The sequence below is a fragment of the Xiphias gladius genome, chromosome 17 (genome assembly GCF_016859285.1).
Source record: "Xiphias gladius isolate SHS-SW01 ecotype Sanya breed wild chromosome 17, ASM1685928v1, whole genome shotgun sequence".
NCBI lineage: Eukaryota > Metazoa > Chordata > Actinopteri > Istiophoriformes > Xiphiidae > Xiphias > Xiphias gladius.
Genome location: NC_053416.1, coordinates 2220658 through 2240027, shown reverse-complemented (window position 1 = coordinate 2240027; position 19370 = coordinate 2220658). Strand labels below are relative to the sequence as shown.

Below are 19370 nucleotides of genomic sequence, written 5' to 3'. Positions count from 1 at the left end.
AATCATGAAACGGCCACATATAGTGGGGGGTCAGTAGGACCCCAAGAACTAATTTTTGCCCCAGGGCCCCTTCGGCCTCTTGGGAGGTTAATCTGGCTAAGTTTAGGTGGTCTCCTAGTGGTAAGATAAGATCTGAAAGGGACCTGAGGACAGTAAGACTCAGTCACAATATACGCACTGAATACTTTATTAGGAACACCTGTACACCTGCTTATTCATCCAGTCAGCCAATCCTGTGGCAGCAGTGCAATGCATAAAATCCTGCGGATACAGGTCAGGAGCTTCGGTTAATGTTCACATCAAACATCAGAACGGGGAGAAAATGTGATCTCAGCGACTCTGACCGTGGCAGGATTGTCGGTGCCAGACGGGCTGTTTTGAGTGTTTTTCAAACCTCTGATCCCCTGTGATTTTCATCCACAACAAGTTTGTAGAGTTTTTTTTTATTCAGAATGGTGTGAAAAACAAAAAACATCCAGTGAGAAGCAGTTCTGTTGAGAGAGACACCCTGTTGATGGGAGAGGTCGGAGGAGAACGGCCAGACTGGTTGGAGCAGACAGAAAGGCTACGGTAACTCAGATAACCACTCCCTACAAATGTGGTGAGCAGAGGAGCATCTCAGGGTGAACGACACGTCTACAACCTTGAGGTGGATGAGCTACGACAGCAGAAGACCACGTCAGGTTCTAGTCCTGTCAGCCAAGAACTGACAGGAAAAATGTAACCTGGTCTGATGAATCTGGATTTCTGCTGAGGCAGCAGATGGTCGGGTCAGAATCTGGAGTCAACAACACGAACCCATGGACCCAACCTGCCTTTTGTCAAGAGGTTCAGGCTGGTGGTGGTGGTGTACTGGTGTGGGGAATGTTTTCTTGCTACACTTTGAGTCCCTGAATAACAACCATTCATGGTCTGAATGCCGCAGCCTGCCTGAGGATTGTTGCCGACCATGTGCTTCCCTTTATGGCCACGGTTTAAACTCAAACTGGTTTCATGAACATGACAGTGAGTTCAGGGGCCTTCAGCGTCCTCCCCGGTCACCAGACCTGGATCCAGTAGAACAGCTTTGGGACCTGGTAGAACAGGAGACTGGCAGCGTGAATGCGCGGCTGACAAATCTGCAGAAATGATGCGATGCAGTCACGTCGACACGGAGCAGAATCTCAGAGGGAAGTTTCCAACATGTTGTGGAATCCAGGCCACGAAGAACTGAGGCTGTTTTCAGAGCAAAGGGAGGAACTGCTCAGTATTAGGGTGGTGTTCCTGATAAAGTGCTCGTGAGTGTGGAGCACAGTATAGTTTTTGCTGTTCCAAAATTCAGTCAGCAGCAGCATGATGCTCCACCAATCAATTAGCTGTCATGACCTGATGTCGTTTCCCCTGCACTTCAATCTCCATCTGCCTGAAAAAAACATTTTTTCTCCTGTAATGTTTTAGCCCATAGTGGAAATGATTGTGTGTGCAACATCATACTTTTACAAATATGATCCTCTCTACTGATTTACCTATTCCAGGCAGCTTTACAGCATCTTGACCCTTCTACCCTGTAAAAAAGGGAGTGTGTACACCGAGTCACATGCATTTTAATTTCCTCGAGAAAATTTGCATAAAATTCAGCCCTTATTCAGTGAGGCTTCTGTCACTTCTGAGAGGAAAGGGAGCTCGTAGACAGCTGCAAGGCTGGTGTGTAAACATATCTGACTAAACCGCAAGGTCATCTTATTTTTTGGTTAAGGTTTAGTGCAACACAAAGTCACGGAGTGGCTCAGGTGAAAGCGACTCGGGCCAGTTCCCCATCTTCAGCTCGAAATTCCTGTCAAATATGTCCGTTCCGACTTCTTTCCCCACTTTGTAGGCAGTCACGCCTCTTTTTGTTTTAAAAACCAGGCTTGAAGTTTCGCAAGCGTTTTGCGGTAACAATAAGAATCCTGGTTTTAAACTGAGAGATCCACAATTTGAAAATGACCGACAGCAGACTAGGTGATGTTCTGGTATCATACTGGTTCTTTAATAAAAAGATCCTTCACATGAGATGTTAACTGATGAACTGAATAACATGTTTTTTTTTTCCTCTCCGGATGGATATAATAACTTCTATGGAAAATAACTCTTAAGGTCCATTGAGTTTTGGCTGTGACGTGAGTGGGACTCACGATTTTTATCTTTTCATCGTCTTCACTTCTCCTCCCATTCTGGGTGAACTTGGATGCAGAAGGACAAAGATGGAGGCCGGTGGGATCACTGTGACATCACATCCTCTGGACGGGGTCGATGCCCAGGATACTGAAACCTTTAGCCATGATGGCGGCCGTGGCTTCGCAGAGCAGCATCCTCCACATGTTCACCTTTATCACCTCACCTGGACACAGAAACAAGGAGAAGGGACATTAAGAATCAACGTCTTATAATTGATTTTATTCCTTCATTTCTTGATAACTTTCCAATACCTGGTTGGATTTTAGGTTTTAGGATTTTAGGTGCAGGTTGGAAGAACACTTTCTTGTCAAATGTTTATTCATACTTGTTGTTCCGTGTTTGCAAAAAGCAAAGTACAAAACATTCCCTAATTCTTCTGTTTTCTCATTTTTAGCCAGACCAGTGGTGGAACTTAAAAAAGTACATTTACTTATATACTGTACTTAAGTACAATTATGAGGTAGCCCATCCCATGACTCTTCATACTTCCACTTCACTACATTTACTCTATGATAAGTCTATGATTAGCTTATAAAATCTAATGTATTGTTCCAGTTTAAACTAGTGGATCCCAACGTTTCTGGCTTGTAACCTCTTACAAAAAAAGAAGCTTAAAGTCCTGGTCGTGTTTCAGTTGGTCTAATTTAAAAAAAAAAAAACTCTCCAATGTATTTCACATAAAAAGTAAAGATTAGAGAAACATCTGAAATATGAATAAAATTTTGTGTAGCAGAACTCTGTTTTATTTATCCTGTGACCAAGTGCAGTTATGTGGTTACCTTTAACAAAACATCAGAATGAAACTTGGTTGCTGACTGGTTAAATGTGCTCTCTGTAAGCCTGCATCTGTACTGAGCTTTAAATAGAAAAAAACAAAAAACAAAAAACCCACCACCACTCTGTAAACTGGGGTTGAACCGAGTGTTGATCTGCACATCAACCAGAGTGATCAGTTTCATCTCCAGTGAAAACAATCGGCTGATCGCGCCACCTCAGTTTTACTAGTCGGAATCTCCGAGGTAAACTTTCATCATGAGAATATTTTTTGTATTTGGAGCAAACAGCCCGTGAAAAATGAGAAAGAAAGCAAGTAGGAAAACCTTCTTGTTGTGACCTGAGGTAGACTGCTGACTTCTCATTGCGCCAGACCGATCAGTCTTTCACGAGTCCAGTGACGTACGGAGGTGATGGGTACAGACCTTCACTGTTCCACCCGACAGCTCCGCGAATTAAAGTTTCTGTCACACTACCGCCGACTCCTCAGTGCTTTTGTAGTTCCAACGACACCCACAGAGTGATGAGTCTTCTCTAGTAAAAGGATCCAGCTGCTCACTTCACATCGGTTTTAGTGGTCGCCTCCTTCCACTTACCAGTTATCAGTCTTTAATCCATCCTCGTCAGGTAGTAGCCGGAGTGTGCACTGGGCAGCTGCGTCATTAGGTAAGTATATGTAAGATGCCCGATATCAAAGAACTCGGACCAGGATCAGAGCCAACAAAAACCTGATTGGGGCTTCTCTGGTAAGAGGGTCATTACTGCACACTAAACGTGTTAACACTCTTAGGCCGAGCTTAATCTTTTCAAAATTAGTAGCTATGATTTACACAGATATGTCAACAATCCGATTATTTCGTCTTTTCAAATAAACAGCATGTCCTCTATCCTTTATACGATCAAAGAGGATAACAATTATAATTGGGATACTATTGGGATTGCAAATGCAAGAAGTAACAGATAGGAAAGAAAAGCAAAACAGCAGGGGAGCAAAGGAGAAGAAGAAGAAGAAGAAGGGACGAAAACAGATAGAGAGACGTGAGGCGGATCGGAGAGACGGGAAACAGAAAAACAGCCGGAGGTGAAGCGCGGAACAATACGGCGAACAACGAGAGGTCAGAGGGCGCGTTTAATGATGCTGCCATCACACAGCTACAGCCGACTCCGCGGCTTCAAATGAAAATCAACCGCCCGGACATATGAATCAACATGCAACACCCATGACCGTCCAAGCCCATCACGCCAAATTGCTACACGGCGCAAATTAAGTCCTTAATGAGCAGCAGAGGGTGCATTAAACAGACAAGTCGTTAAAGGGGCGTGAACGTCGATGGCTGCTGACAGACAGCAAAATTAGTCTGTAATTTGCACAAACAAGCTGATGCTTCCAAGTTTACAAGAGGACGACAGAGTGCTGCTGATGTTGAAGGGAAGCTGATGAGAGCACACATTTCTATTTAGAAGTGTTATTACATTTTGATCTATTACTTGCAGCTTTTAAGGGGGCCGTTAATTGATGGCTCAGACCCTGTTATTTCCTTTTATTTTTTTTGCCCATTACTTTTAATCATTGAACTGTTCGGTTCGATTTTCTAAATCAGGGGCCGCATTCACAAGACATCCTAAGGCTTAAAGCAGCTCATCACTGGCTGAGTTAGGACTGACGTGCCTTTTATTTTTTTCCTTGGTCTAAGAGTAATTCACAAAGCATTTGAAAGCCCTGAAACCGGATCCGAGAGAAGCTGGAGGTGGTGTAGAGGAGTCCCATGTCACTGAGGCTACATTCACATTACAGGCCTTAATGCTCAATTCCCATTTTTTTTTTGTGTTGATGGGTCGCGTTCGTGTTTGCAGGTGACATTTATCCGACTCCGGCCTGAACACCGTTGAGGTCCTTCACTGCCACACATGCGCAGGTTTAACGGAAACTTGAACGACAATGAACGACAACGACAACGACGTGTATGTGACAGTCAAATCAAAAAACGTGGAAAACAGAGCTGTCAGCGTGTCGAGGATTATTTTCTCAATACTGATCCAAAGAATTATCCGCACTGTCACTTCTGTGTAATCGCAGAACGTAAACTGGTTCTCTCCTCTGGTTGTTTCCAAAATAACCACCAAGGACATGACCTCAGGAGGAGCTTACGGCCCATGTTGGAATACTACCTGGCCACAGGTTTACTAAAACCTTCACCTACAGATCCCCCCAAAGTCCCAAAACATGTATTTTTTTTAAATCTTGTGCACGCAAGTTATTATGTCACACTCACAACTTATTATCTCTTAGGCAAAATCTACTGGATAAATCCTGTGCAAACATCTTTTGAGCAGCAACAGGATCCACCTCAAGGCCTTTATCAGGTCAGCTGATACTGTCCCTCGATGCTGCATATTTCCAAATACATTTTCAATTGAATTAGCACAAATCACATGTGGCCAAAAGTATGCGGTCACAGGGTCTTGGCCGCACGGTGTGAACCTGTCGGCTGAGGAGACATAGACTGAAGTGAGAAAGACAAAACTACTGATATTTTGCCATTTCGATGATTATGTGCACATGTTGGCTCCTGACACTTAGTTTTGCACATTTTTGTACTTTTTAAACAAACACACACCCTTTCCTTTGAAACATGAACACGTGGCTAATGCGTCAGTCGCATAAACTGAAAGTGAAGGCACCGATTGATTGATTGATACTGTGAATCTGTCTGTGTCCATACACACCCCCTCCATCTGTCTGAACTGTATGCTTCCTAAAAATGACATTAAAAAAAAAAAAAAAAACCCTCCTGCTGGGGTTACTGCCACAGTGCTAACTGAGCATTAGCATAATTAAACAGCTTTAAGCCTGAAGTGCTAGCACTCCAGCGCACTGCGGGGATAAAATGTTCACAGTAACAAGTGGAGGGCTAACGGTGCTTAGCCGGCTTTTAGTGAAAACCCTCTCAGAGTCTCAGACTCTCAGCCTTCCTGTTAACTGGCTGACTCGCATCCAGAGCAGAGCAGTGAGGAATTTTTGGTTTCTTTGTTTCCTTTCTGCATCTTTGACCTCGATATCATTCAAAGGAATCTGTTTCACGGGGGCAACACCCACGAGCAACACCCTAAACCTTAACCTTGTTTTCGACAGTTTAAATACTTTCTAGCAAAGCACAGCCACCATCTCGGGGAGGAAAAAATTACTGTTTATAACAAAATCTGTGGAGGTTTGACTTATTTACAGTGTGTTGGCAGTAACACAGTGATGTGATACGAGTGGAATCCCATTACTTCTGACTTGTTCTCCATCTTAGCAGAAGCTGGATGGACGGTTGATATCAGTGTTGAGAGACTGCGCCACAGAGACGTTGTGTCTAAGTGCGTTTCCCGTCACCTTACCCTAACCCCAACCAGTCATCTCCCCAAGGCCTAACCACAACCTAACCGAAGACCCAGCTAGCCTCCATCACAGGGGAGGAACAAGCCACCTCCACACAAAGAGTGTGGAGGTTAATGCATGTTTTCATCCACTACCGTTACACGAACCCCTTCTTTTCTAGTATAACTAGGCCCTAATTCTCTAGTGGAGGGTCTTATTTAACCATTGCAGAAGAAAGGGGCACAACGAGATGACGTCATTAAAAGAGCTCCAGTCAAAAATAAAACAATATTTCTGTTGGTTTCCTGTGTCAATGTGAGGAAGGTTCCGGTCTCCTCATGGCTCCACACAGACCTGATGGTTACGTCTCTTCACTGGACGTGACGAGTGACGTGTAAGCCATATTGATACGACAGCTTTTTCTCTCTCAGCCAAGCATAAAAATTTCTGCGTTTCCAGTCAGGTTTATTTATGTGCAAACTGAAAACGTGCATATAAACAGGTGGCTGGAAACGCATTTACCGATTCTCTTCCAGTTCCTGCATAGCTGACCCTGACCTCTGACCTAGCTGTAGGGAAAATTTAATCTGTCCAGAAGAATTTACAAACAGATCTTCTCCTCCACCCCGCGTACCTGTCTGCCTGTCCTTCTCCACGCAGTAGCAGCTGTCGTAGAACTCGGTGAAGGTGGTGGCGAGCTCGTACAGGTAGTCGCAGAGCGTGTGGAGTAGCAGGTCGTCCAGGATCTTCTGCAGGATCTCCGGGAAACGCAGGATGCACTTCCCCAGTTTCCACTCCTTCTCGTGGTCCAAGATGACCTCTGTGGTCTCTGCTGCTTTCCTCAGTGTGGCCTCATCAATGTTAGCCAAACGAGCTATGGACCTGTGGGAAAATCAATAACACCAATAATAAGGATTTCACATATTTTGCTCCCGTTCGTTTAAACGGTTTATAAACAGGATCAACCAGAATCTCTTTTCAAAGGCGAGTAAACAGCATCGAGACAATTGTTAAAGTATAAAACAAGGCAAACACAAAGTTTACTTTTACTGCTCAAGTTATCAAGAGTAGTGTAGCAGCAGAGAGATGTGGGTCGAGGAACAGTGTACCCCCCAGGATCATGCCGATATTTACCAACAGGAGTCTGCTTCTTTGGTACAAGAGAAACAAATAACAGACTGTGACACATACTGGGTTTTGACCTGGTCTTGTTTAGTAACTATTTAATTTTCCTGTCCTTTAATTCCAAAACATTTCTTAGGAAGTTTACTGGAAATAACCATGCAATTAGATAAAATAGAGAGTTTTCAAGTGGTACATTTCTAATGAATTAATTTTAAATCATTGCTAAGTTTTTGTAAACTAGAGTCTGAGTCATGAAAAAGTGTGCAAGTCTAAATGCAGGCATGAAATTTAACGTATATAAAAAGTTTCCAATGATAAATGAAGGATTCATATATATTTACTTGAGTTTAAATGATACTGTTCTTTAGCATTAACCATTTTTCACTATTTCCTAAAATAATAATTGGTAAAATAATCATCAGATTAACTGAAATCATTGCCTGCAGCCCTGGAGTCTTAGTGCAGCCTCTGAGCCATTCTGTTCTTAATTTTTCTTCTGTTAAGACGCCACGAGTTGAACAACGCCCCCTGAGGTTTTGGAAAGTCTCTGTCTCTCTGTGTTTCTGTCTTCTTCTTGTCTTGTGTCACTCGAACACACACGGGGGGGTGGGGGCCAGCCACCAGTAAGTGCTCTATTGACTGAATGCAGGAACATCGAGTCTTCTCAGGCGAGACTGCTCCAACCCCCCCGAAGATCAATCTTTGCCAGGCACTCTGCCGCCTCAAGTCTAACACCTCCAGGAGAGCTGGAGAGGTAGGGGATCAAGGCAGCACTCTGCAGCCAGGAGACGCTCACTCGATACGGGGGATAAGGGGTGGGGAGAAATTGGGTCTCGCTGACTGAAAATACCACGAAGAGTAATCCCTTGCCGCAAGCTCCCACAAGGGCGGGCGAGGCTGATCTGATATGGGTAATGAAAGTACCGTGGTACTGGTGGGACGTGCTCTGACAGAGCAGAGTGCCGACAAGGGAGGAGCGTGGCTCGCTGACCGGCTGGGGTTTGATTCATATTGTCGTGCGGCATCGAGCATCCTGTGTTACTTGATTGATAAATTTCTAGACAGACGAACTGAACAGTCATGTTTTTCTCCGCGTCACCATTTGAGAACTAATCGATCGCTATTTGCACCTCAGAGTCACGCATCAAATTCTAACCGCGATAACGTCACCACATACCTGCAATGTCACGGCGACTACGATTCCACAACAAAAAACTATTCTAAAAGTCTATGTCTGAGTCTATGTGATGTTCATTATGCACTGTGGCGACAACCTTTTTATTTTACGGCTGTAGCTGCTGACTATTGTATGTGATGGGCGGTCTGACTCAGGCGTATGAGGTATGAGCACAGGTACACTGAAAAGAAATGCAGCGGCAGAGCCGACTGCCCAGTGGAAGGGAGGATGGAAGTTACGGACATTTCAAAACCGTTTCAAGTTCCGTTTTGACAACTGTATGTGACTTCCAGGTCTAAAAATGAGCAGCTAACCAAGCCAGTCCTAGACAGCATGAAATGCAGGGACTGTTGTAGGCAGATCCCAAGTTAGACCGCGGCCGGTACCTGTAGTTTATTTTCACATCAGTCTGGAACCCTGGGAGTCCCCTACACTAAACAGCTGACGTAATTTCCATTGCACTGGGACGCCTTGCCGTCCTGACACACACCGAATTGTTGGAAAAATAGAAAGAAAACTTTGCTATTCTTAGAACCTTATCACTAGTGTGTCAAAAATATCAAAAGGATTTTATCCTCTGTATCCATTTTTGGACGTGTCAGACTCAGTTTATCAGGCTCCGCGACATGCTATCACTAGTGTTCGAAATCCTAACACTAGCACACTAACGCTGGCTTGTTCACGTAGCTGTGTTCAGTTCAATTCAAAATACTTGAGGAAAGCTGGGTTACAGGGAACACAGATTAAAAACCCAGGGAATTATTTCACACACACACACACACAGAAATCTAAAAAATACAAAATGTGTTCGTATGAAGATAGAAAGAAAAACTGTGTTTTGCATGTTAATGTGCTCGGTAAAGTTTACAACTACTTACTGTGTTCACATGCATACACTTAACATTATAACATTTAGCGTGTTACATGCTAAATACTTTATCGTGTTAGCATGTTATTTTAGCATCAACTTAAAAGTCGAGCTGAGACTGACAGATTTCTGTCATTATTGTCAGTTATCCTTTGCTAAATGCTACAACTTCTGATACATTAGTGGTTAGACGAAAAGTCAAGTGCTCTTTAATATCAATACCATTAATCCTCTGGGGACCATGACTGGTGATGCATCCAATAGTAGTGGAGATATTTTACTCCCGATTGAAGACGTGGACCCAGGACAGTGACAGTGTTTGTTAACCCCTTCGCCGCTAACAAGGCTAAAAGCGACATCCAAGCTGTGTGTTTCGGCTTCAAATACACACCAGTATCGATGATATATTTTGGTTGACGGATTTGAGCTTTTAAAAAAGGTTACATCGAGGTTAAACCCCATCTTTAAAAAAAAAAAAAAACCTAACTGGTGGAGAAGCTGAATGTGCAGAATAAGTATTCACAGATCAGGCATAACGTTGAACATTATGTTTGAGCCCTCACCTGATGCGGGTGAAGGCGTACAGCAGGTACGCCGCCGTGTTGCCCCGGTCATCCAACATCTTGTCGAACGAGAAGACGTAGTCGTTGATGCGGTTGTGGGAGAGATCGGCGTATTTGATGCAACCAAAAGCAACAGACCTCTGGGCTTTAATCAGCTCCTGTGGAGTCAGGACCTGCAGTAGAACAGTCAAGTTTCATTTAATAAAGCAGACGTGCTAAATATAGTTATGGAGTTAACAATCTTTCCCATCACAATTTCTCCTCAAAACTCTTCAAGGAATTACAAATTGATATTTGGAGCTTCAATCAGCTTTTAATTTCTGCTGGCGGTACTGCACCTTATGCTTCTATCTGTATAACCAGTGAACTGAAGTAAATCCAAATAATGAATCAAATTTTCTAACCTCAGGCAAACATTAAATTGACTTATTAAGTCACAGACTTTCCTTGAATCTGTAGGTAACGTGTTTGATACCACAGGGAGCGAACAGAATGAGAAGGGGGATTATGCAGAAGATTTAATGATAGTGATCTGATTGGAAAACAAAAAACCGCATTCAAGCAGAGCATAACAGACTGGAGGAATGATGTGACATGACAGGACCAAGCATGACAAAACACAACACAAAATGACTGGAAGCAAGGGACAGCTCACAACACGACAACAGGAAAAGGACACGACATAAAACTACAGAAAAAGACAGGACATAACGAGAACAAGGGACAATTTATTACATTGTTCGCATTGTCGACAAATCCCATGAAAAGCCCAAAGCCAGCAACATGCCTCGCTGGCAGGACAATCAAAGTTCAGGTCAGCGAGATTTATTCAGTCTGCAAAATCAAGAGTGCATGACGGACAGAAAAGAAAAACCGGTGATGCTCACTGATCAAACAAATCCCGAGTTTGCTGTCAATACAGCAATTTGCTGCTCATCTTTGTCACCTTTAACAGGAGTATGAATACCTTTTGGTTTAGGGTCTTTGGTCAGACAAAACAAGACAACCAGAGCTTCTACTGAGATAACTTCACATCTTTCTGACATTTCATACACAGAACAGTTAATCGAAAAACATAATTGTTAGTTGCTGTCCTTGTAAAAAACGTATATCACAAGTTCCAAGGAACTTTTGGCCATCAGATTACTTTCTCTGTCAAACCAACATCCCCAAACCCCAAAACATTTAATTTAGTATCACATATAAAGAGAAAAGCAGCAAATTTTGACATATAAGAGGGAACTAGAGCATGGGTGTCAGATTTGCTTGATAAATAACCTCAACAATTAATCGATTATCAAAAGGAGTGGCCGATTACTTCTCTGACGATCGACTAAATGATCAATCGACTAGTCGTTGCCGCTCTTGTCATAGTGGCAAGGACAAGACAGATGATGAGAGACAACACAAGGACAGGATCTAAGAAGGTCAGGACGCAGAGTGGCTAAACATCACACGGAATAAGAGGACAACGCAGGAAGGGACAGAACGTAACAGAACATAAAAGTGAAGGACATAAAAACCCAATTAAAAAGTATTGACAGACTAAAGACTAGAGGACAGAAGAACAAAGCAGAGTTTAAAACAACACAATTGGAGAGAGCATCAGAGTTAGCGGTGCAGACTGAGGTTCACAGAGGCCAGCGTTGGGGTTCGTTTTAATGAAGCAGGGTTAGCAGATGGTGGACGTGGGCACGGACCCAGATGTAGAGCAAACTGCCAGGCCAGAGGGGCCTGCAGGGAAACCGCATTGGCACCGCTTTTCCACAACCTTCTTAGAATTGCAATCATTGCAGTTCAACTGGAACTCGCTGACCGTTTATACTGCATCAAGTGTTGCACATAATACTTAACCAGGTGAGATTCTCTCTTTTTTTTTTTTAAACTCCTTTTTATCCACCTGCAAGTTTACTTTCAGAAACAAACGCCTCGACATCAGAAGGTGCAAATACATTAAGTCAAATTAACAGAAAGGTCAGAGTTTTACTGTGCAAAGTGGAGGGAAAACGACAGGAAAAGGCTTGTAAACATATTTTCGGGGTTGAATCTGGAGACTGACTGGAACAATCTGAGGTCAGGAGGCGAAAAATGCACTTCCCATTCCTAAACAACCGACACACACTTCTTTTAACAAGGTCCAGTAGAGCTGCACATGAACCAGTGATGGAGAGCCTTTGTTGTAGCAGGAGGATCGCAGCCGCTGACTTTGTGTGATTTGCGAGGGTGAGGCGCGGCGCTGCTGAGAAAATACAACTCATCAAAGTTTTCCTGGATGAAGAAAAGCTACAGAGGAGGTGGCTGTGGTGAAATCTCACACACGTCCAAAAGTTTGTGAAAGATGATTTCATGAGCTAAATGTCAGGGAAAACAAATGACTTTAGCCTCAAAGGAATTTCAGCTGAAACGCTTCGGCAACAAGACTCTCAATTCAAGAAGTAAATCATTGGATTGTATGGAGTGTTCAAAACGTTTCCAGCACCGCCGATGCCCAGGCTCTTTTTATAATGTTTCAGAAGGAGATTTTTTTTAAGCCATTCTTGCCTCTGGGCTCGACTATGGTGGTTCGTCGGTCCACTACTTTGGTCCTGACTGAAGCATCCCAACCCCTTTTGGATGGATTGCCGTGAAATTTGGTAGAGACATTCATCTTCCTCGCGGGATGAATCCTAATGATGCTGGTGATCCGCTGACTTTTCACTGGTCACCGGTCAAAGTATTGAACTGAAATTTTGACTTGCTGGTGGCGCCACCAGCAAGTCAAAATTTCAGTTCAATACTTTGACCGGTGACCAAATACCCGCAAAACTACAGCCATTCACATCGGGCTCAGCTGTACTTTATATTTAGCGCTAATTACCGAACGTTAGAATAAACATTAACAACAAAACTATCATATGTTGTTAATTTAACGTTCAATTTAACGGCATCACTGTGGCTGCAGACACGAGGAGGTCTAAGCTCACCCAAGATACAGGAAGAAAAGAGGAGCATGATGAAAAGATGGAGGACAGGAGGAAGAATAAAAGCGGCTGTCCTCAGAGCTGAGCAGATAAAAGAAAAATCTCTGGCGGTGTTCTTTGCTACTTCAGTCCAGGTTGCCTCTGGACATGATCAGAAAGATCCAGAGCGTGGCTCGGTTCTTGCAGGATGAAGGCGAGAAGAATTACTGGCTACTGTAGAGAGACGGTCATTACTGTAAAATAAGCCTTGTCAGAGTGAATCGAAAGCTGGGCGCAAAGCAGAAATAATGAGCTGCTCACTGGATTAATTGACTGCTTATCAAAGATTAAACATTTGACACAGAATATTGATAGAAAAAAATGATTCTAATAAAAGGCTAAAATAACATGCAATATTCTGCCAAAAATGATTCCAGCAGAATGTCACCGAGGAGAGTTTCTGCCTTAAAGTTTTAGCAACTATTCTGAGGAGAAATTAGAGAAATAAAGCAGACATCCAACAGATGATTAAATATGGAACGGCAGCAAGCAGGATATAAATAAATACACCTCAGACTGCTTTCATGGGGACTTAAAGTTAAATATTCAGCACAGTCATGTAAAGCATTTAAAAAAAAAAAACTTAATACAAAACAACACAACCCCTGAGGTGCTGCAGTTGTGTTTTTCTTCTGCATTTCTTTGTTGTTTTGCCCTTTAACTTCTTCTTTTTATCCAAAAAGAACGAACACGTAAGTTACTTTTCCCCAGTTTACATCTTTTCAGTGTCATGTGCAGCTCAGAGGGTCTCAGGCCAGAAGAAAACACACACAGTAGCTCCCTCTTTATTCACTACCGTTCCACTGACAGTGTGAGCTCAAAATACTTTTTTGTTCTCTTGTTCATCCTGCTGGTGGTGTGTGAAGAGAAGCCAGTGGATCACCAAAGTCAGGATTCATCCTCGCGGGAACATGAATGTCTGCACGAAATGTAATGGCATTTCGTCCAATATTTTGTCAAGATATTTTACTCTGGAGCAAGTGTTGGCCCAACAGAGCCCCCGGTGTGATTGTTCACTCTTCCAACATCCGCTGTAGATTCTTTACACTGGCTACTAGTGTGTTTCAGAATCGATTTTAGGGTTTCACGGATCACTTTTCATTTTTAAAGTTAGTACGAGGTTAGCTGACTTGACCTGGCCAGTACATGCTTGTTGTGGTGGACCCAAGCACTGGTGTGTCATTTCAAAACACCAACTCTGATATAAAATGATGAACACTGTACAAAAACTGACGTCTCACTGCTGCCTAAGCTACTATATATAACATAACAATAAAGACATTAACAATTTTAATGTAATTTGATAATATACCAGAATTGATCTTGTCATAACATGTGATAAACGCGTGGTCAAAGGTGGGGGAGAGCTCTGCAAAAAGATAACAGGTGAACCTTGGATTAAGATTCACTGGTCGACCTACTAGTCCCATAGTGGAGAAGTAACTTTCATGCCGACTCGTTCCCGTTACACTGAATAATCCACAAAACACACGTATATATTTCTTCATCGGAGAGTCGTTCCAATTAAAACTGTTGAGACAGTTTTCTGTGCATAATCCAAATTTATAGGGACACAGTTTCCGGAAGAGCGTGCAGACGTTACAAATAGAGCTGAAACGATTAGTTATTTAATTGATTTGTCAATTCACAGAAAATTTATTGGCAACTACTTTGATAATTATTTGTCATCATTCATGCAGAAACACCAAAATTTCTCGGTCCCAGCTCCTGAAGTGTGCAGACACGTTGCTTGTCACTAAACTGAATATCTTTGGGTTTTACACTGTTGGTGGGATAAAACAAGCTCTTTGAATATACCACCTTGTTTTCTGGGAGATTAAAACAAGCTTTTTTTCCAACATTTTGGACATTTTATAGAAAACAGGATTGATGGATTTATCAAAAAAAATAATCAGCACATTAATCAGTACAGAAAATAATCATTAGTTCCAGCGCTAGTTATGATGTTAAAATTCTCCAAGCATTAAAAATGATATTTCATTCACCTCCACTGTACTGGGGAGGAAGCAGACCTCTCACTGACACAGATATCTCAAAACCTGGAAATAAAACCATAACTGTCTGCGGGGCTAGACGCCGCCCGACTCAAGACAGAATATATGTGGTTTGTATTTTTGGTTGCTGATTTCTCCCTCGTCTGGTCTAGACTTCGCTTCGTCCACACCCAGTTCTGTACTCCCACATTGCTGTCGCCTCTCTCTCTCAGCTTGGGAGACATCAAATCTGTCCGACAGCAGAAGGCGACTTCTTTGTGATGTTCCGAGGTAAAAGCTAATGGCTGAGGTTTGGGTTTCCGCTTTCCCAAAACACGATACTCAACAACAACAACATACTTTCGTCTTCAGTGATATTCAGGACATGACAGGACATACTTTGTAAAGGTCAAACTTATGAAGAGGGAGATGGGCTCTCTTCTACTTCATGTTTTCTGTCTGTAGCCCTCATTTCCAAAAAAACCACCAAAAAACAAAGGCTTTCTCACCTTGTCTCTCTCCTTCTCTTTCAGTTTGTCCATAGACCTCTTCAGTCCCTCCTCCAGCAGGTCCATCAGCCTCACCGTGTCTCCAGACCGGGTCTTAAACTTCTTCCTGAGCAAGAAAGACAAGAAACAGAGGTTGAGTGGGAGGAGGTGGTTACAGGTGAACTCCATGAGCAGAGAAACCACATAAATCCCTGACACACAGAGACAAAAGAAACGATTATCAGACAATGCAGCGAGAGTTTCTGTGCTGAGAGACGGTTGGCCTGGAAGAGATCAGACGTCTCAACATCCCCAAACAGAACTTTCCAGCAGGTACCGAGGTTTGACTTTCTGTCGACAATAATTATCATGACAACAAACTATTAGATTATTTCTACTTGCCGACAGCTCGGGGTGATACATTTTGTACAATCAAGCAAATCGGATGAGCATTACAAGCAGAACATGAGCCACAAATTTAATAACCCCCCCTTTCTTCCCTGTTTACTTGCAGCTATAACAGCTCCCCCCATGGCTGCGTTAAGCTCTTATTGTCTGGTTGAGCGATTATGAAAACAGCATGATAAATTTCTAATGGAGTTTGGAGTAGCGCAAACATTGTGGGGCCAATTTACGCCCCCTCAGGTTACTGTGGGGCGTTTAGCAACATTTAGTTATGGCCTCTTCGACACGTAACGTCAACCCCCCCTGCCTGGACTCGACGATTGATTAGGAAAAAACAACAGCGTGACAGATAGTGTTCAAATTATAGAGCCTGTTCACCTATCAGCCACACAGTAATCACCGCTTACTATAAAAATAATACATCATACATAGATAACACGCAGGAGATGATATGTGTTGTATACAAAGTGCAAGTACAAATGCAGTAAATTGGAAAAAAAAACTGAGATTATGTCAGTTAAAAAAAAAAAAGTTAAAAACTTTAATATCTCAGTAAAAAAAAAACAAAAAAACGCTCTGGTTCAGAACAAGTGATGCATTTTTCTGGCTGCTTTTTGTTTGGACTGAACAAAAGAATAAGGAAGATGAGGAGAAGGAAGGAAGAGGATAAAATCAAAAGATGATGAGGAAGGTCGAAGAGGAAAAGTAGGGGGAGGGGCGAGGAGAAGAACAAGAAGAAGAAGTAGAAAGAAGAGAATAATTAGACAAGAAGAAGAAGAAGACAGAAGAAAAGAAGGGGAAGAGGAAGGCGAGAGGCAAAGAAAAAGTGGATGAGTATGAGGAGAGGGAGAATGAAAAGGAGGATGAGAGCAAGGATGAGGAGGATAAGAAGGAGAAGAGGAGGGAGAAGGAAGATGATAGGACTGACAAGGGCAAGGGGGAAGCAGAAGAGTGAGGAGGAGGAAAAGAAGAACGTGAAGAAAAGAGGAGAAGATGGGGGAGGCTACAAGAGGAAGGAAGAAGAGGTGAAAGGGAAATGAGGAAGAGGAGGAGGAGAAGAAGCCGAAGAAAGCCAAGAAGAAAGGCCAATGATAATTCTGTTTATTATAACATGTCTTATTTTCATGCCACAATTACTGTTTCATTTTTAATCAAGCATTCTTAATGTCTGTTTGCTGCAGGGGGTGAATTTACTTCGTTCGCCTGATTTCTATCCCTGCATCGTTCCCTCGGCCGACAAATTCAGACGGACGGACCAGGTAGTTAGTCCCGCACAGCCGAGGAAGCTACGTGCGTGTCAGTCTTCGCCATGTGTTCACATTCAATATTTAAGAAAAAGATGCAGCAGAGCCACCGTCTGCAGTCGTGCCGTGTTGGGGCCCCAGGGGAGCGGCCGATTCAAACACGAGGGTAAGAGACGTGTCCCCCGGCAGCTCCCTGGACTTTTATGTCAAAACTACAACGTTTTGGACAAGGGCTCATCTCGGCTGTTGCGAGCTTCCCCAGAACTCATCAGTCAGTCTCAGCCATGCATTAGAAAAGGGATCTTCTGACAACCTGCCCTGTGTTCAAGCTGAAAGCAGTTCTCTAACGATGCTGCCCAACTTTTAATTACCATTGTCCACCCGGAACTTTTCTGTTCCCTTCATCTCCCCCTCGCACGCTGAGTAATAGCAGCTCTGTATTCCTGCGTAGCGGCATTGGTAGTTCAAACACTGACTCCACGGTTTGTGGAGCAGCGGCTGTATATTTTCCTTTTTATTTGTCAACGCAGTCGTGTAGTAAAACTCTGTTTTTATGTTTGATAATAAATGTAATAAAAACGTGAAGCAGAGGTAATAAAGATACAGTGAAGGACATTCAGATGATTACAGTGTGGCGGTGGAGAAGTCTCGGTCTTCAGAGGAGCTGCTTGTCTTTGCTGCGGCTCTGATGACGGTGATTCGGAATCGTGTTACACTGTTATTAAGTCTGTACGTCGACACGACACTCGGCCCTTTAACACTCAAGAGTCGGGTGTTTCGCCGCAGGGCTTCTATATTTAACTCTTTACCAGTCACCGCTCTTAACTGTCCGATTTGTGGATTGATGTAAAAGCGTGTGTCGTGTCCTTCTGATTCCAAAACGCAGCCTTTATTTAAGGGGCACAATTTATTACCATCTAGGTGTAACCACACAAAGCCCAATATACGGTGTCACAACAAGAATATAGGCATGAGCGATGCTGGAGTATGTTTAAGAGACAAAGGATTACGATCTCTGATATTTATTCAGCTGAGAGCGTTGCCAACAGGGTCAGGGAAGGGAGAAGGTGGATTTGGACCACAAATAAAGCTCCACAGACCACTTACTAACTGGTCCAGACCAATAGCGTCACTGCCCCTTCTTGTAGTAGCCACTGACTTGTGTTAGTGACCGTGGTCAGTCAACAGGGCCCAAATAAAATTCAACCAGAGGTGCTGTTTCCAGAGGGAGGGGATTTCAAACTCACAGTCAAACCTCAGGATCTCCAAAGGTTTTTGTTTTTTGTTTTTTTTAAATGAAAACTTTCTAGATCTCTGTAAACTCGGTCAGGCTTAAAAACCAGAAACATGACGGGTTTTTGAGCCTGTCAAATTCCAAATTTAAGACGAGAATTATTTCATGTAGTTGCAGACTCAAGCTCACAAACTTGTTCAGTGTTCTGGAGCTTAGAGACTCTGAGAATCGCATCACTTGCCAGCATTTTTTGCAGACAAACCTCGAGCAGGACGCAAACTGGACGGTCACCGAGAGTCGGCGCCCTGCGTGTTTTAAACTCACTTGTCCTCCCCCAGCACCACCCCAAAGCCTGCGTGCTCCACTCGGGTCACCTGGGGATTGTACCAGCCAATCATCCGAGCCGCGGCAAACACCACCTGGAAGTGCGTGGCCTGAAAGAGATAGCGCGCACACACACACACACACACACACACACACACACACACACACACACACACACACACACACACACACACACACACACAAATTGAATGACATAGCATACCTGTCGTGTCACACTTTCCAAATTAAGGGAAGACTTCCTAAATGCCACTGCTGCCTTGAACAAAACTGAATCCTGTCCAGCTGCAGTGCTCACACACATCAACAGAGCATAAACAAAGCTGCTTATGCTCTACGTCCTTTGCTAATTTTGGAGGATTGTTTGAACGTCTGAACCAAATTTCGTCGCAGTCCATCCAGTAGTTGTTCAAAACATTTCACTGGAAACCACAAATGTCAACCTCATGGTGGTGCTAGCGGAAAAACAAGAGGATCGCAACGTGAATGTTTGTACAACATTTTGTTCTAATCCAATTAGTAGATGTTGAGATACCGTATCTCTGGACAAGTGAAAACACGGACGCCACTGACAGAGGATGCTACCCGTCCTTTTGCAAC

At 43.3% G+C, this 19370-nt stretch overlaps 1 protein-coding gene across 1 annotated transcript in view; it reads right to left on the bottom strand.

The window, feature by feature from the left end:
• Positions 1-1986: 1986 nt before the first annotated feature.
• Positions 1987-19370, bottom strand: part of rars1 (arginyl-tRNA synthetase 1) — a 29036-nt gene continuing 11652 nt past the window's right edge. Inside the window, exons 11-15 of the mRNA XM_040151357.1 lie at positions 18753-18862; positions 15567-15672; positions 10065-10237; positions 6966-7213; positions 1987-2359 (exon numbers count right to left, since the gene is read on the bottom strand). Of these exons, the coding sequence (XP_040007291.1) occupies positions 2250-2359; positions 6966-7213; positions 10065-10237; positions 15567-15672; positions 18753-18862 (747 nt within the window). The 3' untranslated portion in view covers positions 1987-2249. The remainder of the gene's footprint in view (positions 2360-6965; positions 7214-10064; positions 10238-15566; positions 15673-18752; positions 18863-19370) is intronic.